This window comes from Ambystoma mexicanum, chromosome 1p (assembly GCF_040938575.1).
Source record: "Ambystoma mexicanum isolate Mex_15411 chromosome 1p, UKY_AmexF1_1, whole genome shotgun sequence".
NCBI lineage: Eukaryota > Metazoa > Chordata > Amphibia > Caudata > Ambystomatidae > Ambystoma > Ambystoma mexicanum.
The window spans coordinates 280,103,979-280,121,718 of record NC_090921.1 but is presented as its reverse complement, the minus strand read 5'-3'; the positions used below and the strand labels follow the sequence as shown (position 1 = coordinate 280,121,718).

Sequence of the window (17,740 nt, the reverse complement as noted above, 5' to 3'; positions counted from 1 at the left end):
CATGCTGCCAATCATTCATTACAGGCCAATTGCATTGTAGATTAGCAACATTTTGAGTGTAAAAGTTGTATTAAAAATAGAAGTAAGGTTCTTAAAAATGCAGCCATTATGTTAGGTCAGCAGAAATCACAGCATCAACCATTTGTTATAGTAAAAATGGAAGAGGACATTAATGTGGAAAAAACCAGTTCCACTGGCGTCGTTCTTGGCCCAAGTGTGTAGCAAAACAAAAGAGGTGATGGCTGGAAGGTTTAGAATAAATCTTAACCTCCGACATTGCTCTGGGGAACTCTCCAGGCCATCGTTCTTCACCTGCCAAGCCATTACAGCAGGGGAAAGACCTTGAGTGTGCTTTAATAAATGTTTTATTTGAATGAATACAGAAACACGGCGGTTTCAAATCATATTTTTTAATAAGTGTGGATAAATACAGAAAAATTACTGAAACAAATATGGATAATACAGACGGAAATGATGGAACTATAACAAAGCCAGGAGCTTTAATTATGAAGCGCTCCAAAAGGAGACTGGAAAGGTGGACATAGTGATTGGGAGAACAAAAAGGGGACGTGAATACAGGGAGACCGAAAGGAGTAAGGTAGTGAGAGAGGTTGCTTCAATACTCACGAAGTGTAGGCCGGATAGACAAATCCGATGAGGTTGCACAGCAGTGATGCCCCATAGCCAAATATGAGGTAGAAGCCAATGGAGCAGGCTGACCCTAGGGGAAAGAAACCACGATTATGATCACAGCAGTCCAGCCATCAGTACGAGAGCATGTGGAAGAAAGGGCACAAAACTAGCACTTCAAACACTTCAGACGCAAGCAGTCTCAAGAACATGGGCGCAGCATAATAGGTGCATACAATCAGCATAGTCTGACATCCCCTCTATCACCAAAGATCCCCGTTCATTGCAACCACAGGGTTTTAAGAAAGCCACCTTCACAAAGGTCGAATTTTATCCGAGGGGTCTGCTCCAAGGGAAAAGATTTTGTAACTTGCATCACTTTTTGCCTGTCGGGCCAGCTACCATCTATACTACAGCGATGGTCTCCCAACAGGCACGTAACAGACAATCGTGAGACCACATGTGCTCCTTTGCTCTTCAGGGACGGCGAAAATGCCTCTCAAGGTGTCCAAGCCCAGGGAAGGAACAGGCAGGGGAAGTCCAGTTCAGTCCCGTAAGAGCAAAACAGCATCACAAAGCCAGTAGTGGACTTCTCAAACCGAGCCTCTTGTACATTCACAAGGCAGCAACATACACCATCTTCAAAGCCTTCACTCTAACATGCTCCATCTTTAAGCAGATTTAGAGACTCGCACTTCAAAATGGCTTTCAGAGCTAAAGAGTCCACCTTCCAAGTCTCTGCTGTCATATTCCAATAACACTTTCCCAGTGAATTAAAATTTCCCTGGGGACTCTGCATTCCAAGAACTTATAACCTTAAGCTCATGTCAGGGGGGCGTGGCCAGCACGCATGCCGTAAAGACAGACCTCCACGAAGCTCCGTCCGCGATCCTGAGACTAATGCTTAACTTTCGCTGATTCCAGGTTCTCAACACGAGTTGAGGCCAGAATATTGTGGGGGAACCGATTGCCAGCACTCGGCAACAATACTGGGCGGAATCGGAGTGCGGACGACGGAAAACGGGAAGCCCGAAGCCGAGCCCCCTGGGACTCCAAGATGGCGGCGCCCGCCGCGGAGTAAGATCGAGCCGGCCTCGGCCCCCCGGGTCATCCTACGGACCGCTGCAGCTGGGGTGGCCGCTGTGGAGGAGCCTGTCGCCTGCTCCGCCGACGGACACTCGAGAGCGGGAGGCCGACGTTGGTTGCTGCCGCAGCCGCGGAGGTCGGAGGAACCGTGGCGTGGGCGCGGCCAGGAGGAGGTTGTGTCCGCCGCGGACGCTGGAGCCTGGAACACAGAACAGCTCCAGCGGCATGAAGGTGAGCGTGACCACGATCACAGCTCACAGCTGAGCGGAGATACGGGGAACGGTACAGAAGGCGGCGGGACACTGAAAGCGGGACTGGGTTCCCTTCACGACACTTCCTAACGGGATCACATGAAATTGCCCCATACGGCCTCCCAGCAGCCTGAAGGAGCGAAGGCCTAACGCTGACTCTCGCGAGGAGGACTGGCCTAGACCTGTGGGACCCCGTTCGCCCTAGAGGCTGCCTGATACGCAGGAAGTTCCATGTAAGGTAGACCCCAGCAGAAAGATCCCACTCACTAAGGCCTGAGGAAGAGAAGGGCGAATAATATACTGGGAGCCCCAGGGAGCCTGACCCACAGGCGGCGGGACGACACCTGCCTGCCAGTAACCCATTGGAGACGCAGGCAGGAACCAGAACTAAACTGATCGCTACCTGCACCCCGGGACTTATTTGCACCACTACGACTCCCAGAACTAGGCCCTCCATACAACCTGTGCCCACAGCCACTGGTCAAGATCTTGAAACCTAATTGTGGAAACACCAGCGACCAGAAACATCCGAAAAGCTGGGGTTGGATCCCTGGGTCCAAAGTTCCCTTGAAGCCCACACGTAAACTCTGATACAGGGGTCGTCGACAGATCTGCACTCTGCAGGGGGTAGCACTTGTAGTCCTCAAACCAGGAGATGTCTCCCCCCAGGACCAAGCCGAAACTAGTCACGATGGACTCATTCACGACGGTCAGACCCCAACGGCAGTCATCTCAACAAGACCGAGAATTCCCTGAAGACTCGCCTCAACAAGAGGAAGACCTTAAACACACGCAAGTCCTCCAAGCAATAGCCGCCCTCCGCACATCACTCGAGGGACGGCTTGAAGAGGTGAAGTCAGACATGCAACTCATGCGACAGGACGCCCGTAACCTAACGGAAAGAGTTACGGTGACAGAGACCGCTCTACAGGAAAATGTTGAGAGCACCCGAGACCTAAAGATGACGGTCAGAGATCTAGAACAAAAGGTGGCAAGGCTAGAGGCCCGCTCTGAGGATGCAGAAGGTCGGGCGCGCCGTAATAACATTCGTATACTGGGGGTCCCGGAAGACCTAGAAGGTCCAGACCCGACGACCTTCATTGAAACGCTCCTACAGCAAGAAATAGGGGCGGCAAACCTCTCCCAGGGGTTCTCTGTCGAAAGGGCCCACAGGTCTCTCCAGAAACGTCCCCCACCTGGATCTCATCCACGCCCAATCATAGCAAAGATTTTAAATTTCAGAGACCGCGAAACCATACTGCGGTTCTCTAGAGAAGGCGGGGAGATAAAAAGAAACGACTCAACAATAGTTATATACCCGGACTACACCCCTGCAGTACAACGAGCCAGAAACTCTTACATTCCAATAAAAGCCCGGCTGAGAAAGCTCAACTTGAAATACATGCTCTTATACCCGTCACGTCTCAAAATTCTATATAAAGGGAAAGCAACGTTCCTAGAGACCCCAGCCGCAGCAAACATGTGGCTTGAGCACAACAACCTGGCGGACGACAAGGAAGAACCACTGAACTCAGATCGAGGATGACCACCCACCCCCCGACGAACACAAGCAGAAGGCAGCCCCTGCAGATAACAAAAGGAAATCAACACGAACCGTAGTCGGACGAACCACTATGAAAGTCCTACTACAAATCTCGCAACATCGGACGCGAGATCGGAGGAACACGCAAGCGGCGGACAAACAACCCACCCCACCAGAAAAGGTGTAAGCAGTTTGCTCACACACAATCCTGATCCGGAAGGCCAGGAGTGGCCTGGAAGGCTCAGGAGCCCCTGAGCGCTGTAAGTTAAAAGCAGCTGCTAGGGTCTGTTTGGAAAGTTTTGTTTAGTTTTTTCCCCCATTCAACACAATGGGATTTACACAAGTTCAAAAATCTCCAACCAGCGAAAGACTTGGGGCCGGAACGAGAGGACAGGTGGGGAGAAGATCAGGACAGGATGGAAGGACCAACGAGGTCAACAGGAGACGGACAACTGTGAGTGTTACTCAACTACCCCGCAATGGCGGCTAAAACAAATATAAAAATATTGACCTGGAATGTGAGGGGCCTGGGTTCATACCCACGCCGGAACAGAATCAAGTCCTATTTAAACAGAAAGAGGGTGCAGATAGCGCTACTGCAAGAGACGCACTGCACGGCTGAATCCCTAGCGAGGCTAAGTGAACATTGGGGAGGCCAGGGGGTCGGAACTTCATACTCTAAGTATGCTAGAGGGGTATATACCTGGATTCACCCACAACTCCCTTTCCAAGTAATTAAGTCCGAGGTAGACCCAGAGGGAAGGTTTGTAATACTATGGGGCAGGCTAGAACAAATAGATATTTGCATAGTGAACTCTTACTTCCCCAACACTAACATCCCATCGCACCTAAACTCCATGTACGCCAAGATTGCGCCACATAGGCATGAAATCCTTTTTTGGGGGGGAGACTTCAACTGTGTCCATGATCCGATAATTGATAGGTCCTTCCCGCATCCAAAAGGGCCCTCAGCGGCCACAACAGCCCTCTCCCTGTTAGTCGACAGGCTACACTTGGCAGATACCTGGAGAGAGTGTCACCCTGACGCTCGAGGGTACTCATATTTCTCCTCTCCGCACGGTCTCCACACCAGATTGGACTATGTTTTCATAAGTAACGAACACCTGCCACAAATAGAAGAAGCCCAATATCTGGGCAGAACCATTTCCGACCACTCGCCACTTCTGGTGGGTTGGAATCACACTGGCCCCAGACCTCCTATCCCAATGTGGAGAATGCCGATAGATGCCCTGGGAGATCCGACATTTAGGGAAGACCTACACGAATTCATAGAAAGCTTCATAGAAAGAAACACCGGAAGCGTAGATCGCTTAAGCACAATGTGGGACGCCCTAAAAGTAGTAACGAGAGGGGAAATAATAGCAAAGGCAGGGGGCATTAAGAGACAACTTACGGACGAGCTGATCCACTGGGAGCAGCAAATAGAGCAATTGGAAGCAGCCCCGGGCGCCACAGAACAAAGGGAGGATAGCCTCAAAGTACTCAGAACTAACTCTACCTTAGCATGGAATAGGCTCGCCAAATTTGATTATGCCACCAAAACTAATAGAATACACACGGAGGCAGACAAACCAGGCAGATTGCTAGCTTGGCTCTGCAAGAAAGAACACCCCAGACATACAATCACTGGGGTACAAACTGAAGAGGGGGGGATAGCACAGACCCAGCAAGCCATAAACGATACCTTTAAGGGCTTCTACGAACGCCTTTACTCTCATAATGACCAGATCCCCCTAGACAAAATCATGGACACCCTCGAAGAGATTGAACTCCCCAAGATGCCCCCTGAACAATCAGAGGCCCTAGATGCAGAAATCACAACCGAGGACATCACAGAAGCTATTAGATCACTAGCTACTTGCAAGGCGCCTGGGAGCGATGGTCTGCCCACGGAGTTTTATAAGGCCTATGAGTCCACCCTAACGCCCCTGCTACACGAGGTCTTTCAAGAAGCACACGAGACAGGGATATTACCCGATAGCATGAGAGAGACCCTCCTGATCCCGATTGTTAAGCCTAATAAACCCCCTGATAGATGTGACTCCTACCGCCCGATAGCAATGCTTAACTACGATGCGAAAATTCTGACAACAGTGTTAGCAAGTAGACTGGCCAGAATTATAGGGGGAGTAGTACATGAAGACCAATGCGGCTTTATACCAGCCCGAAACACAACCATGAATTTGCGCAGAGTGCAGCACGTTATCGCCCAAACTGAAGCTTGCACAGAAGCATACGCACTGCTGTCCCTGGACGCCATTAAGGCGTTCGATTCGATCTTTTGGGAATGGCTATTGGCAGTCCTGGAGGGGTTTGGCTTCGGCCCGAGGTTCATTAGGTGGATCAAGATACTATACACGGAACCTAGAGCCAGAGTAAAAACTGGGAAGCACATATCGGAGGTCTGGAACATATGCAGAGGAACTAGACAGGGTTGTCCCCTCTCTCCCATGCTCTACGTACTAGGCCTAGAACCCATTGCTATCTATTTCCGTAAGCAATTTTTTGATGCTGGGATCCGGCTGGGAGACACTGACCACATTATCTCTCTCTATGCGGACGATATTCTTTTATTTGTTAGAGACCCATACTACAATGTGCCCACGATGCTGGAGGTCCTAGACAATTTCGCGAAGGTTTCAGGAATAAAATTCAGCAGAGCTAAATCCTGCCTCTTCCCCCTGGCAAATCTTAAGGGACAGGAAGAATCGGAGCTTCCCTCGGTGGGAATACGGTGGGAACATACCTCGTTCAAATACTTAGGCATACACATAATGCATTCCCCGGAACAAATGCATGAGCGCAACACTAAGGCTGCTCTCCCGGTCTTGAGGAAATCTATAGCCTTCTGGGCAAAACTTCCCCTATCCATGATGGGCAGGGCCTCCATAACTAAAATGATCGTCCTTCCCAGATTCTTGTATGGATTTCAGAACGTACACTTCTACATCAAAGCGCCCTTCTTCCGCCTACTGGAAAGTATGCTGAGAGATTTCCTGTGGGGGAAGGGAAGACGCAAGATAGCGCTTACCACGTTGTCATTACCGTATACTCAGGGGGGAATCCAACTCCCGAACTTTGAAAAATACTATCTGGCAGCGCAGCTTAGCTTTGTCACCAAGTGGCTAGCAGACGATGCCACATCGGAAACCCCTCTCCTGCAATCACTGGTCTCCCCGTTGTATATGAAAGAACTTTCCTGGGCCCCCACCCACCTGATAAGAAATGCCCCCCTAATGGTCACTCTTGGACGCAAAATCTGGCATAGGACTGAATCCCTCGCCCATGTCAAACACCAATACTCCCCGAACATACCGCTTGTCTCGGACCTATGCAGATCCCCCGGGGATCTGCAACACCTCAGGCACTGGGAACAGAAAGGGATATACTCATGGGGGGACTTATACACGGAGGGGGTGTTCAAAGAATTTGAAATACTTCAAGAAGAAAATGATGTCCACACAGGCCAGTTTCTGTGGTATCAAAAATTAAGATCCACGGCACGCGCCAGATGGTCGACATGGCCGGAGGAACCAGACACAAACCCCCTGCTTACGCTACTGTATGAACTGGGAGAAGGAGGGAGACCAGTGTCTCAGATCTATAGCCACCTAAATGATACCCCCAACCCACGCAGTGATGGACTGAAGTCCAGATGGGAAACAGACATAGGCCGAGAATTAACAGTTGGGGAATGGGAAAGAGCTCTGACATTTCCAAAAACAGTATCCAGAAATCATAGATTTAGACAAATACAATTGAATCTTCTGCATCGGACATATCTAACCCCATCCAGGCTGGCCAAACTCCATAAAACCCAGAGCTCCAAATGCACCTGGTGCGAAATGGACAATGCAGACCTGTTCCACGCATTCTGGCGGTGTGCCAGAACACAGTCCCTGTGGTCTTTTATTCAGCAGACAAGTGAAAACCTGGGGCTGACCAGATATAAATGGACTCCTGCGGAGTGCCTACTCGGCACATACCCCAGACCAGCAAAGCTAAAGCACCTCGTTAGATTAATGGACATTATGTGCATCCTGGCCAAGAGGACAATTGCAATGTCCTGGAAGAAACCATCGGGACCGCAACAGAAAATCTGGCACAGTGAATTGAAACGATGGGTGCTGGCAGAAACGAGAGCCTGGGAGGAAAGCGTGGCCAGATCCACAGATGTCTCGAGCACGACCTTAGACGCCTGGAAAGGACTCACAGACCCCTTGTTCTACCCCTCCGACGATAAGCCCCCATGAACCAGCACAAACCGACAGTGGGTAGACCCACGGACAGAATTGGACCCCTCGAGGCAGCCCAATCCAAACTTCATGCGATCCCTGCCACGGGAAGTTTCCCCCCCCCCCCCTGAAAGTCCCAATCCCCCCCTGTGCCCCACTCGGCACCGGCTTCTCAAGATACAAACATTTGGAGATAGTTAAGTTTTAATGTTAAGTTGTAAATGTTAATAATCCGAGATGCAATGTGATTTATTGTTTGATGGCACTCATGGCACTTTTCCTGTGCTTGTAATAAATAATAAATGCCAATAAACAGATTTGAAAATAAATTAAGCTCATGTCACACCCAAACATCAAATTACTGATTCCAAAGGCAACAAAATCAATACAGCGCCACATTCCCCCCCCCCCCCCATCATCTACCATGATCTAGTTGCCCTTTAATCCATCTGATCACCAGGCCATCGCCACCAAAGAAAGACTGCAAAAAGAACCACCAGATCAGTCCAGGACTTTACAGATAACCATCATCAACTAGCACTTGTTCAGAAGGAACTTAGATTATAACATCACCCATCAACATAATTCTTAAAATCACCCAAACACACCAATGGGTGGCTGCCTCCAATTGTGCAGCTTCATTGAAGGAGCGTAGTGGCTCAGTAGCTATCAGACTGGCGGGAGAGTAAAGCTGTTTTTCCTGAAAGTTATCCCCTTAGCACAGACTAGTGTCATGGGGCTGCAAAGGCGAAAGTATCGCCTCAACCATAGGCTTCGCCACTGTTGAACCCTTGTGCATGACCAAGGCCTAATGACCCAGAACTTTCAAAAGAGAGAAGTGCAGTCCAAGGTGGAGCAAAGCCCAAGAACCGAATGAGAAACGACAAACCTGCAACTGATTGAGAACTGCAAGATGGTACTTTCTAGCTTGAGAATGTTGAACACTTGCAAGTCAGTTGCCACTAATGAGAGTCTGCTCACCAGAAGGAACATGTTTTACATGTTTCTTGGGCCCGACATTCTCCTTGGTTGAGTCAACAATACTTGACGCATGCAAATCTGGCCCACATTTTCCCCTTTTGACTATGTCCACTTCATCTCATCTAGGTTACTGGTTCTCTTGTCACGGGCTGCAACCAAGACATTTACCAATTTCTCAAATAGCTACGAATTAATAGTTGCTTCATTTATCAAGTGCTTTTCCACAATGAACTTTCTTTTGGAATGTTTTATTATTCGACAAAGCTACAAAATAGGTCTGTAAACTGCATATTGTGCACCGCACAGGCTGATCCTGATTGCGGTTCTGGAAGTAAAGAGTTGAGAAAAGTAGGGAAGAAGGGTACAAATGACAGATTAAGGAAACAACTGGAATTTGGGAACCATAATATTGTTGTGGTAGCTGGGACACGTGTATAATAGTTGATCAGATGCTGTGCCGATCACCAGGAGAACAGTAAGAGCAGCTTGTAAGTCTCACATTTTCTATAATAGCAGAAACCTAGTAACTTGCATAGTGGTACTTGATGGACTATAGGTGTGGTCATGTGGGGGGCTTGAAGAATTTAGGCTTTTACACCGTAGAAGATTACACAACATCCTCCCTTTCACCAGGAAGACAGTCCATGAGTGCCAAATCAACTGAGCTTCCGATGCTAGTAGAAAGGTGAATGCAGAGGATACAAATGGTGAAAGGGGGGGGCGAAGGGGAGGAGGGGAATAGAAGGGACAGTTAACTACGGTCATAATGTGCTTGGCACTTTGGTGAGCAGCAGCTAGGACTATATAAAAAGGGCAGGAAACTGGGAGGAGAGGAGACCAAAGGTCCAGGTGAGACAAGTAGCGTGGCACACAGTGAGCCAGAAGACAGCTGTGCAAGCATAAATGTGACCACATGGAAGCAAGCAGAAACGGTAACAGCATGGCAGTGAATTTCCAGATAGAATGGGTTTCCCGTCAATCACGTCACTGTTAAACCAACATAGGATCTAGAGCATCACAGACACTGGCTGCATGGACAATGCGATGACAACTTAGACCATGGATGAGAGATCCAGAGCTGACCACTAACTAGTAAAATCAGATTGGGAGTGCTGAAGTATATGCATCACGAGTGTAGGCTCAACTGCAATAGCATGAATTGGTGAATGCATTGGTATTTTGCTAGTATACGTACAGGAACATAAAATACAGTTGGGCAGTTCCCAGCATCTTGCTAAGCAGGTTAAAAGTAGGATTCACTATGCAAGTTCAGTAGAGTTGAGGTGTAATCCATGCAAATTCCATACCAGGCAGAGTGGTGTGCACGTTCAAACGGTGAAGGATTTGGGCACTACACTGGGCATCAGGTGCAGTAACATTAGTTGTCTGGGGAAATTGTTCCTAAGGATATCTGGCAGCAGATCAGGCACCCAAGCCTTCATATTATGGGGAAATTCAAAGCAAACCTCCCAGGCGACAGTTCTGCGCATCCCTGTAGACTATGGGAGTACAGGAGGAGGTGGAAATAGTTGTGGGATAAACTACTGCATTTGAAGGCTGTCCTTTTTTCCTCCAAATTTGGAGAAACAGCAAGTATCCATGGCAGGCAAAGGTCATGCCTCATTGTCTGGATGGGAAAGCTATGCAGAAGCTCTGGGTGGAGGGGCATACCACGAGAAGCGTTGGGGTCTTTAAAAATAAAAAAAATTTTAAAAAAGGAGCATAATGATATTCAGGTAATACAGGGGACAGCCAAACCAAACAAACTCGCAACACAAAAAATACCAACGCCAACAGGAATGACAGACGCAAGACCTACAAGAGGTAAATCTGCCCAGTCTGAAAGCCCATTCACCTGGCCAGTAGCCAAGAATGGTAGGTGACGAAAAGGGTATGACGGAAACATGGCAGGAAGGGCCATATGGAGGGAAGTACTAAAGAACAAGTAGGCTTTCCAGTATGGAATTAAATCCGAAACACACTGATAAAACACTAATGTGAGGAATTCATCCTTCTAAGTGCTTGGTCTTGTAAAATGTCTTCAAGGAATGCAGCATAACAGTTTAAAAACGATTTGCCCCGAATAAGCAGTTAAATAAAATCAGAGCCAGACATTGCTTGGCCCCTTGTCATTTGAGTCACCTTTGTGCAGTATTGGATTTCCCCCCCGCCCCCCTTTTCAATAGAAATCAATACAACTTGGCATACAAAAAAAAAATATGGGCTCACAAGTCACAGCATGCTGTCACAAAAGTAATTCCTATCAAAAAACATGACTGAGGTAGAATGAACAAGAGACTATATACTTTGTGGTGCACTCAGTACATCCATTCGAGAAAGATAGAAAGGTCCTAGTGCTTCGGCATATTAATAATGTGATTAAAACTGCTCTGCTTGGTCTTGCTAATCATAATTCAGCAGTTTCCAGAGACTGGGTAATTAAGATCAGGTACTGCCATCATGTGCTGGCCTGGACTGACATTACTGTTCACCAGACATCGTGCGAGTTAAAATACGTGGAGTCATTTGGAGATTGCATTTGTTTCCTGGGTGGTAAATTGACCGACTCTGTGGCCCTGCGCACGGGAAACGGCATGTGAAGCCTCTCACCCGGCCGCAGATTTTCAAAGAGCGAGAGTCGGAAGCCCTCGAGCGTGGATTGTCAGTATTTCAGAAGCTGTAATGCAGGAAAGGTGCTTGGAATTAACTTGAATGCGAAATCCGCGCTACCCGAGATCGCTGCCACGCTAATCTGGCCGACAGTAATAAACCTGTGCCCTCCCAGATGGGAGGGCCCAAGGGCGTAAGCTGGGAGGTGGGGGGGGTGGTTTGTGTTGGGTCGGGCAGCACCTTTTAGGTGCTGCCCTACTTAGCATGCACATGTTGGGTTGGACAAGTGGGTCCCCTGGACAATGGAGAACCAGACTGCAGGACGCCGCTCCAGGAAAGCGAGGTGACGGACAGGCAACTGGTAGTCCCTGCCCTCTGTCTCCTCGCACCAAAGGTCCCCCTTCCCGTCGTCCGGGTGGAGCGGGGGCCTTTGAAGATCAAAGAGGGGCTGCCCCCCTCATTCTTTGCCTCTCATCCAGACGGCTCCAGCAGAAAGGACTGCTGTCAGAAGAAAAAAAAATACCTCCCTACCACCCTGCAAACAGCTGCTAAGAACCCCCACTAGCGGGGGCCAGGTAGATGCTACAACTCAACGCCAGGAAGGGCTTTAAACACACCAAGGGGTTAAAATGCTCAGTCATGTAAGACCCAGGCACACAGAAGCCACTTCCTAAGAAAAAAAGCAATTAGAACCCAGAGGGGACCTGAAAATAGTGGCCCAGGAGCGGAGAGAACCCCATTTAGGCTCTTAGAAGCATCCCACGAGGGAAACTAACCAATTAAAAACGCTTAGGGGGTTTCCTCCAAAACTAAGAGGATCACGAGCTGGGAAGATTCTTAGTAAGGCTCCTAGAACCCACCATCACAAAAAAAATCAATGCAAGGTAAGCGCTCAAGGGGTCTTACAAAACAAATGGAGCATGAGCAAGGTGGAGTCCTAGCAAGCCTTCAAGATCCCACCACCATTATTAAGCTATGCCACATATGATAGCCAGGGGGTTTCTGTCAAAACACAAGTGGATCATGAGTAGAAAAATGCAATAGTAAGGCTCTAGAACCCACCTCCATTCGTAAACAATCCAATAAAAGCACACAAGGAGGGTTCAACCGCAAGTGGATCATGAGCAGTGCAAGTTCCCAATAAGGCTCTTAGAAGCCACCCCCAGCGGCGAAATAGTACGACACAAGCGCTGAGGGGGTCTCGCAGCACAAGTGTATCGGGAGCAGGGTCCTAGTAAGGCTCTAGAACTCACCCCTGCTGGAAAATAAGCAATGAAATGCGCAGAGAGGGTCTCATAGCACAAGTGGATCAGGAGCAGGGAAGACCCTAGTAAGGCTCCTAGAACCCACCCCCGAAGAAATAATACCACAACAGAGCGTGTGGGCTTCAAAAAACACAAGTGGATCATGCGAGTAGAAAATGCCCAATTCATCTCCAAAAGTTTACACCTAAAGGTGTAAACGCCTCCATGGAATACTACAAAACACATGACCGAAAAACTCAATGGCTCCACCCCGAGGAGTATCAAATGCAAGAAATCGCAGCAAAGGGTTTTTCTGAGAAAAGCGGATCAAGAGCCATAAGAACAGTAAAAAATCACCCTTTGAGCATGTAAGGGCGCAAGTGCTAACCCCGGTCAGGTTGGACGCAAATGAAAGGCATAAAGCGCATACCTCCCCACCTCACACGGAAAAGACAAGTGAAAGCAAGGAAGACCTGCTGCAAAAGTCAAGTAGGTTATGAACAAGACAGCTCACACGCTGGGTCCAACAAATGTCACAAGCATTCGTATGAAGGGCGGCGGGGGAATCAGCCTCGAGCGGTACCTACTTGGGAGTAGGGCCCCCCGCTCACCTGATCCCTCTATCCCCAAAATATATTATTGTTATTCTCTTTACGAGAATATACTATCCCCAAAATATATTATTGTTATTCTCTTTACGAGAATATACTATCCCCAAAATATATTATTGTTGTTCTCTTTACAAGGATGTTATGGTTGGTTTTCTTTTGCAGCATGGCTGGTACTAAAATAAAGCTTGTGGCCAAAGTTTTTCCACCTCACAGCCTTGTTGCAGTCTACTCATTCCTGTTACGGTCATTATGGTCATGTCATACATGTCATACATGTCATACTTGTCATCCATGACACCCGTCACCTGCATGCCACTCCCCGCACAAAAACACTTCCAGGCTTATACAGAGGCGGAGAAGTTTCTTTGGGAGCCTAGAGTCCAGTGATCGCATATGCTATAGTACTGTCAACATCAGATCCCTGCATCGAAGGCGAAAAAGCAGTGGGGCGCTCTATGCAAAACCCTGGATGACCGCACGGAGCTCCGTCTCCCAGGCAGTAGCCGGACGCTTCAGCGTTTCCCGCCGTGCACTGTGCTGCGAGGCTGAGAGACTGTGGAATGCAAATCTTTACATCCCGGCCCGGTCATACTCTATCCCTCATCAACGGGCCGTTTCTTCAGCCCGGAACCGCATCACATAGGCTGCACGGGCTCGACAGGCTGGGACATCTACCCTCATCGAGCAGCTATTAGACAGCAGAGCGACTCTGCAGGTATTGATGGTACCGGATTGGGTCTGTGATGTGCATGGCGTGAATGATGCGCTGAATATACAGACTCCTACCCCTGGGGGGATAGTGCACTTAGATCAACAGTCAATGTCAAAGCACAACAGCATTCCTGCCTAACCTCTGGATTTTTCCAGAGACTCAGGAATTGTACCCATTTCTCCGGGTCTCTGGGAAAGACCCCGGAATCTCAGGAATTTTGATGGGGGAAAGCTTTCACCGATTGCTTTTTTTTTTGTTATGCTTGCAGGACTGCGCTGGAGGGGACTCCCTGCCCGAGTGTGGCTTTGTCTCTGCAGCAATGACCAACGCTTCCAGCAGATTGGCAAAAAGAACGCAGGTGAAGCAAAATAACGCGCGTTTATTTTGCGTCACCAATCTTTTTTGCTGACTTTCAATGCAAACGCGCGTTTCTTTTGCTTTCTTTTTGCCCAGGTTAGGGTGGACTCAGCCCCAATGAACCACAGCCATCATGTTTGCAGTCTGGACAACTCAACACTGCGCTACATAACCTGACAATTAAGGTGAAATGTCCAATTTTGGTACTGCAAAATTCAGGGAAAACCTTTGTACTGGTTCTTTGAGTTTACATGTGCACATTTTAACGTGTTGATTTTATGAAAGGCGAATGCCTTTTGTCCTATGCAATTTGGGTAGTTGTGAAAAGGCAATTTAAGGAAATATGCATATTTCAATTAACATTTCTGACGTCACATCACAACAGAGTTAACCTTTTTAACATGTGGGCGGAGACATGTGAAAATGGGCAGAGTTGTGTGTGACTGTGGGCAGGGCATACATCTCAGGAATTTTGATTTTCAAATGTAGACAGGTATGCACAACAGGCAAAGCTGGGGGGACGAGGGAGACGGGGTGCATGATGGAGGCACAAAGATCCCGATAACACAGACCCTTGGCCATCAGACACTAGTGCAACTGATATTAGATAGCTCTTGGCATGAAGTCTTTTTGCACTATACGACTCCTGCAGCGCAGTCTGGGCAAAGTAGTAAGGAACACAAATCTGGAGCTGGAATTTCCAAGACTTATCAGATTGTTGCATTAGGTGTTGGCGTATTGTGCCCCCACCTTCTAACTGCAGGCATTTTTCACGTCTCGCACATCAGCCTTACAGTTACTGACCGCAGCATGAAGTCAAGCAAAGCTAAAAATAAGATGGACACCAGCACTAAGGACTTTCTTCAACAGCAGAATCCCCCTCGGCTAGCTCCATGGCTGCCGAGACAGCCTCTACATTGGACTTCCGGCCCAAAAAGGGCAATATTACTCGCCTATTTCAGTATATCCAGAAGGGGATGACCTCTACACTGCAGTAACTAAAAAGATCATCCATGGAGCTGTTGCATAACGTCCACCAGAAAGAATCAATACTGGGAGATTTAGAGATTGCTTTCTGCGATCGGGTGAATTCTCACTGCCAATTGGAACAGAGACTGGGCTGGAGACCTAGAAGTGTGCCGCTGAAGAGAAACAGGATGCGGAAAACCGGTCCTGCAGGAACATAATTCACATTAGAGGGGTCCCGTAGGTGGGCCCATACCGGGAACTCGAGCCATATGTGCGAGGCCTGTTCCAAGAAATATTGGCAAATGTTCAGGTGGACCTCACCGTGGACCGCACGCAGTGTACTCCAACATTCAACTACGGCAGACTCTCCTTCCAGATGTGCTGAGGAGGGTCCACGTCTTTAAAACCAAGGACCTGTTGTTCCAAGGCTAGAGCACAGCAGGGAGTGCAATATAAAGGTGACATGTTACTACTGTTTCAGGACCTGTGACAAGGGACTATACAAAAGGCGCAAATTGATGAGCAATTGACTAACCGGTTGACTGAGAAAGGCATTCAATACAGATGGGGGTATCCGTTCTGAAATTTGTTCCAACTTGATGGGGTCCAGCATCAGTTTACCTCCCTTAGGGCAGCTACTGAGACCCTGAAGATCCCGGATGCTGAAATACACGTCCAAGAGGGCAGAGTTCTGGATGCCCAATCAACGGACTGGTCAAGATCGCACTCGAGAAAGGGAAGGAGAAAAGACCGGAGACCCTCCGTGGACAGGCTAGGGAGGGTCGGGCTTGCCTTATTTCTACTTTTTCTTGAGTTTCTCTGTGAGCCGTTGCGTACGGCATGGATGAGGCTCTATAAGCCGTCCTAGATAAAGTCTAGTGATGGCCGACTTAAAAATAATGTCCATGAATGCCCAAGGGTTGAACTCCCCTCAAAAGAGGAACAGTGAACGATCTAAATTAGGGATCTCAGGGCCAATATTGCTCTACTCCAGGAAAACCACCTCCTACAGTAGTACTGATGGGGTTTCGCTCCAGATTGTTTCCCTACCAATATTTTGCCTCTTCTCAGGAAAAAACCAGGAACGCGATTCAATTAGCCAAGTTCCTTCACTTTGAGAAGATAAAGGTTATGAGAGATGCCCAGGGTAGATATTTGGGCCTACATATACAGATAGGGGGCAAGAATCTCACTCTATTTTCTATTTATGGTCCGTACCAACAGCATGACCACTCCTTTCTCAAGTCTCCCCTCATATTGCGCAATTCCAACAGGGGGGCGTGGGGACTCCTGATTTGGGGCAATTTGTGGTGCTGGACGCAGGGGGCAGATAATCAAGCCTAGGCGCCCAACCGGAAGCTGTGAAAATGGGTCTCCCTTAAGAAGGCTATGGTGGATATGAATCTAGTGGACGTGTGGAGACATCACCCCCACACTCGTGACTACGCTCACCTTTTGCATGTCCACTGCAGCTATTTTCTGGTTTCTCAGCCCCTACTTTCGGAGATCAGTTATACTACCATAGAATTAGCATTTGTATCCGATCACTATCACATTACTACTAGATACCCTGGGGCCAGGCGGTATAAAGTCATTCTTATGGAAGCTAAATGATTCCCTTCTAGCCAACCAGTTCTTTGTACTACCATCTCAGATAGATTATCCTGGAAATGGTGAGTGATCTCAACGAAAGATGTCCCGGTGGCAACGGTATGGGACACTTGCAAGCCTACACTGAGGCGAACTGATCAGCTTAGCTTCGGCACGCAGGAACGTTTTAACAGCCCAGCGAGTACAGGCTGAAGAAAGGGTCCAAGAGTGTGAAGCCCAATATAAACACAATGGCTCGAGGAGGGCCTATAGGCAAAGTAGAAAGGTCAGAACTAAAAGGTGCTATGGGCAGATGACATATCCCATAAATTATTCAGGACTAAATATTTCTAGTATAGCACTTCCAAAAGTGGCACGTCTTTTAGCATATAAGCTAAAGGCCCAGAGAAATAGTAATTTAATACCGGGTTTGCTAGATGCAACAGCTAAGTTGCAGGACGATGAACCCGCCAAAATGCGCATATTGTCACTGTACTACTCAGCATTGCTCACAGCTGGGCCTCACGATGGAGCCCAGCAAGAAGCGTTTATTCGGAATGTGCATCAAGATCACCGAGAATAAACAGCAGCTAGACTCCCCCAATAACAGTGGAGGAGGTTTCCCCAGGCTATTCGAAATCTCCCTGTTAATAAGGTCCCAGAAGGGTTTAAAGCCCTTTTTTATATATAAACAAACGTTGAGGTGCTTTCTCCCAATTTAGAGGCTCTATTTAAATTCCTTTGCAGACATGGGTAATTACACCTATGGGGGAGTCGAGACACACTAATAGGTAAGCTGGGTAAGGATCTCGCCCTGTGCTCCTCTTTTAGGCCTATTGCAGTCATTAATTAGGACTCCTGTATATACTCAAAAATTCAGGCCACACGCCTAGCTACTGT

The 17,740-nt window shown here is 48.2% G+C and overlaps 1 protein-coding gene across 2 annotated transcripts in view; it reads right to left on the bottom strand.

Annotated features, from left to right (window-relative positions):
- Window positions 1-17,740, bottom strand: part of REEP6 (receptor accessory protein 6) — a 254,556-nt gene that overhangs the window by 177,209 nt on the left and 59,607 nt on the right. For both annotated transcript variants that reach the window (XM_069646718.1, XM_069646711.1), the window contains exon 2: window positions 628-721. In XM_069646718.1, the coding sequence (XP_069502819.1) occupies window positions 628-721 (94 nt within the window). The remainder of the gene's footprint in view (window positions 1-627; window positions 722-17,740) is intronic.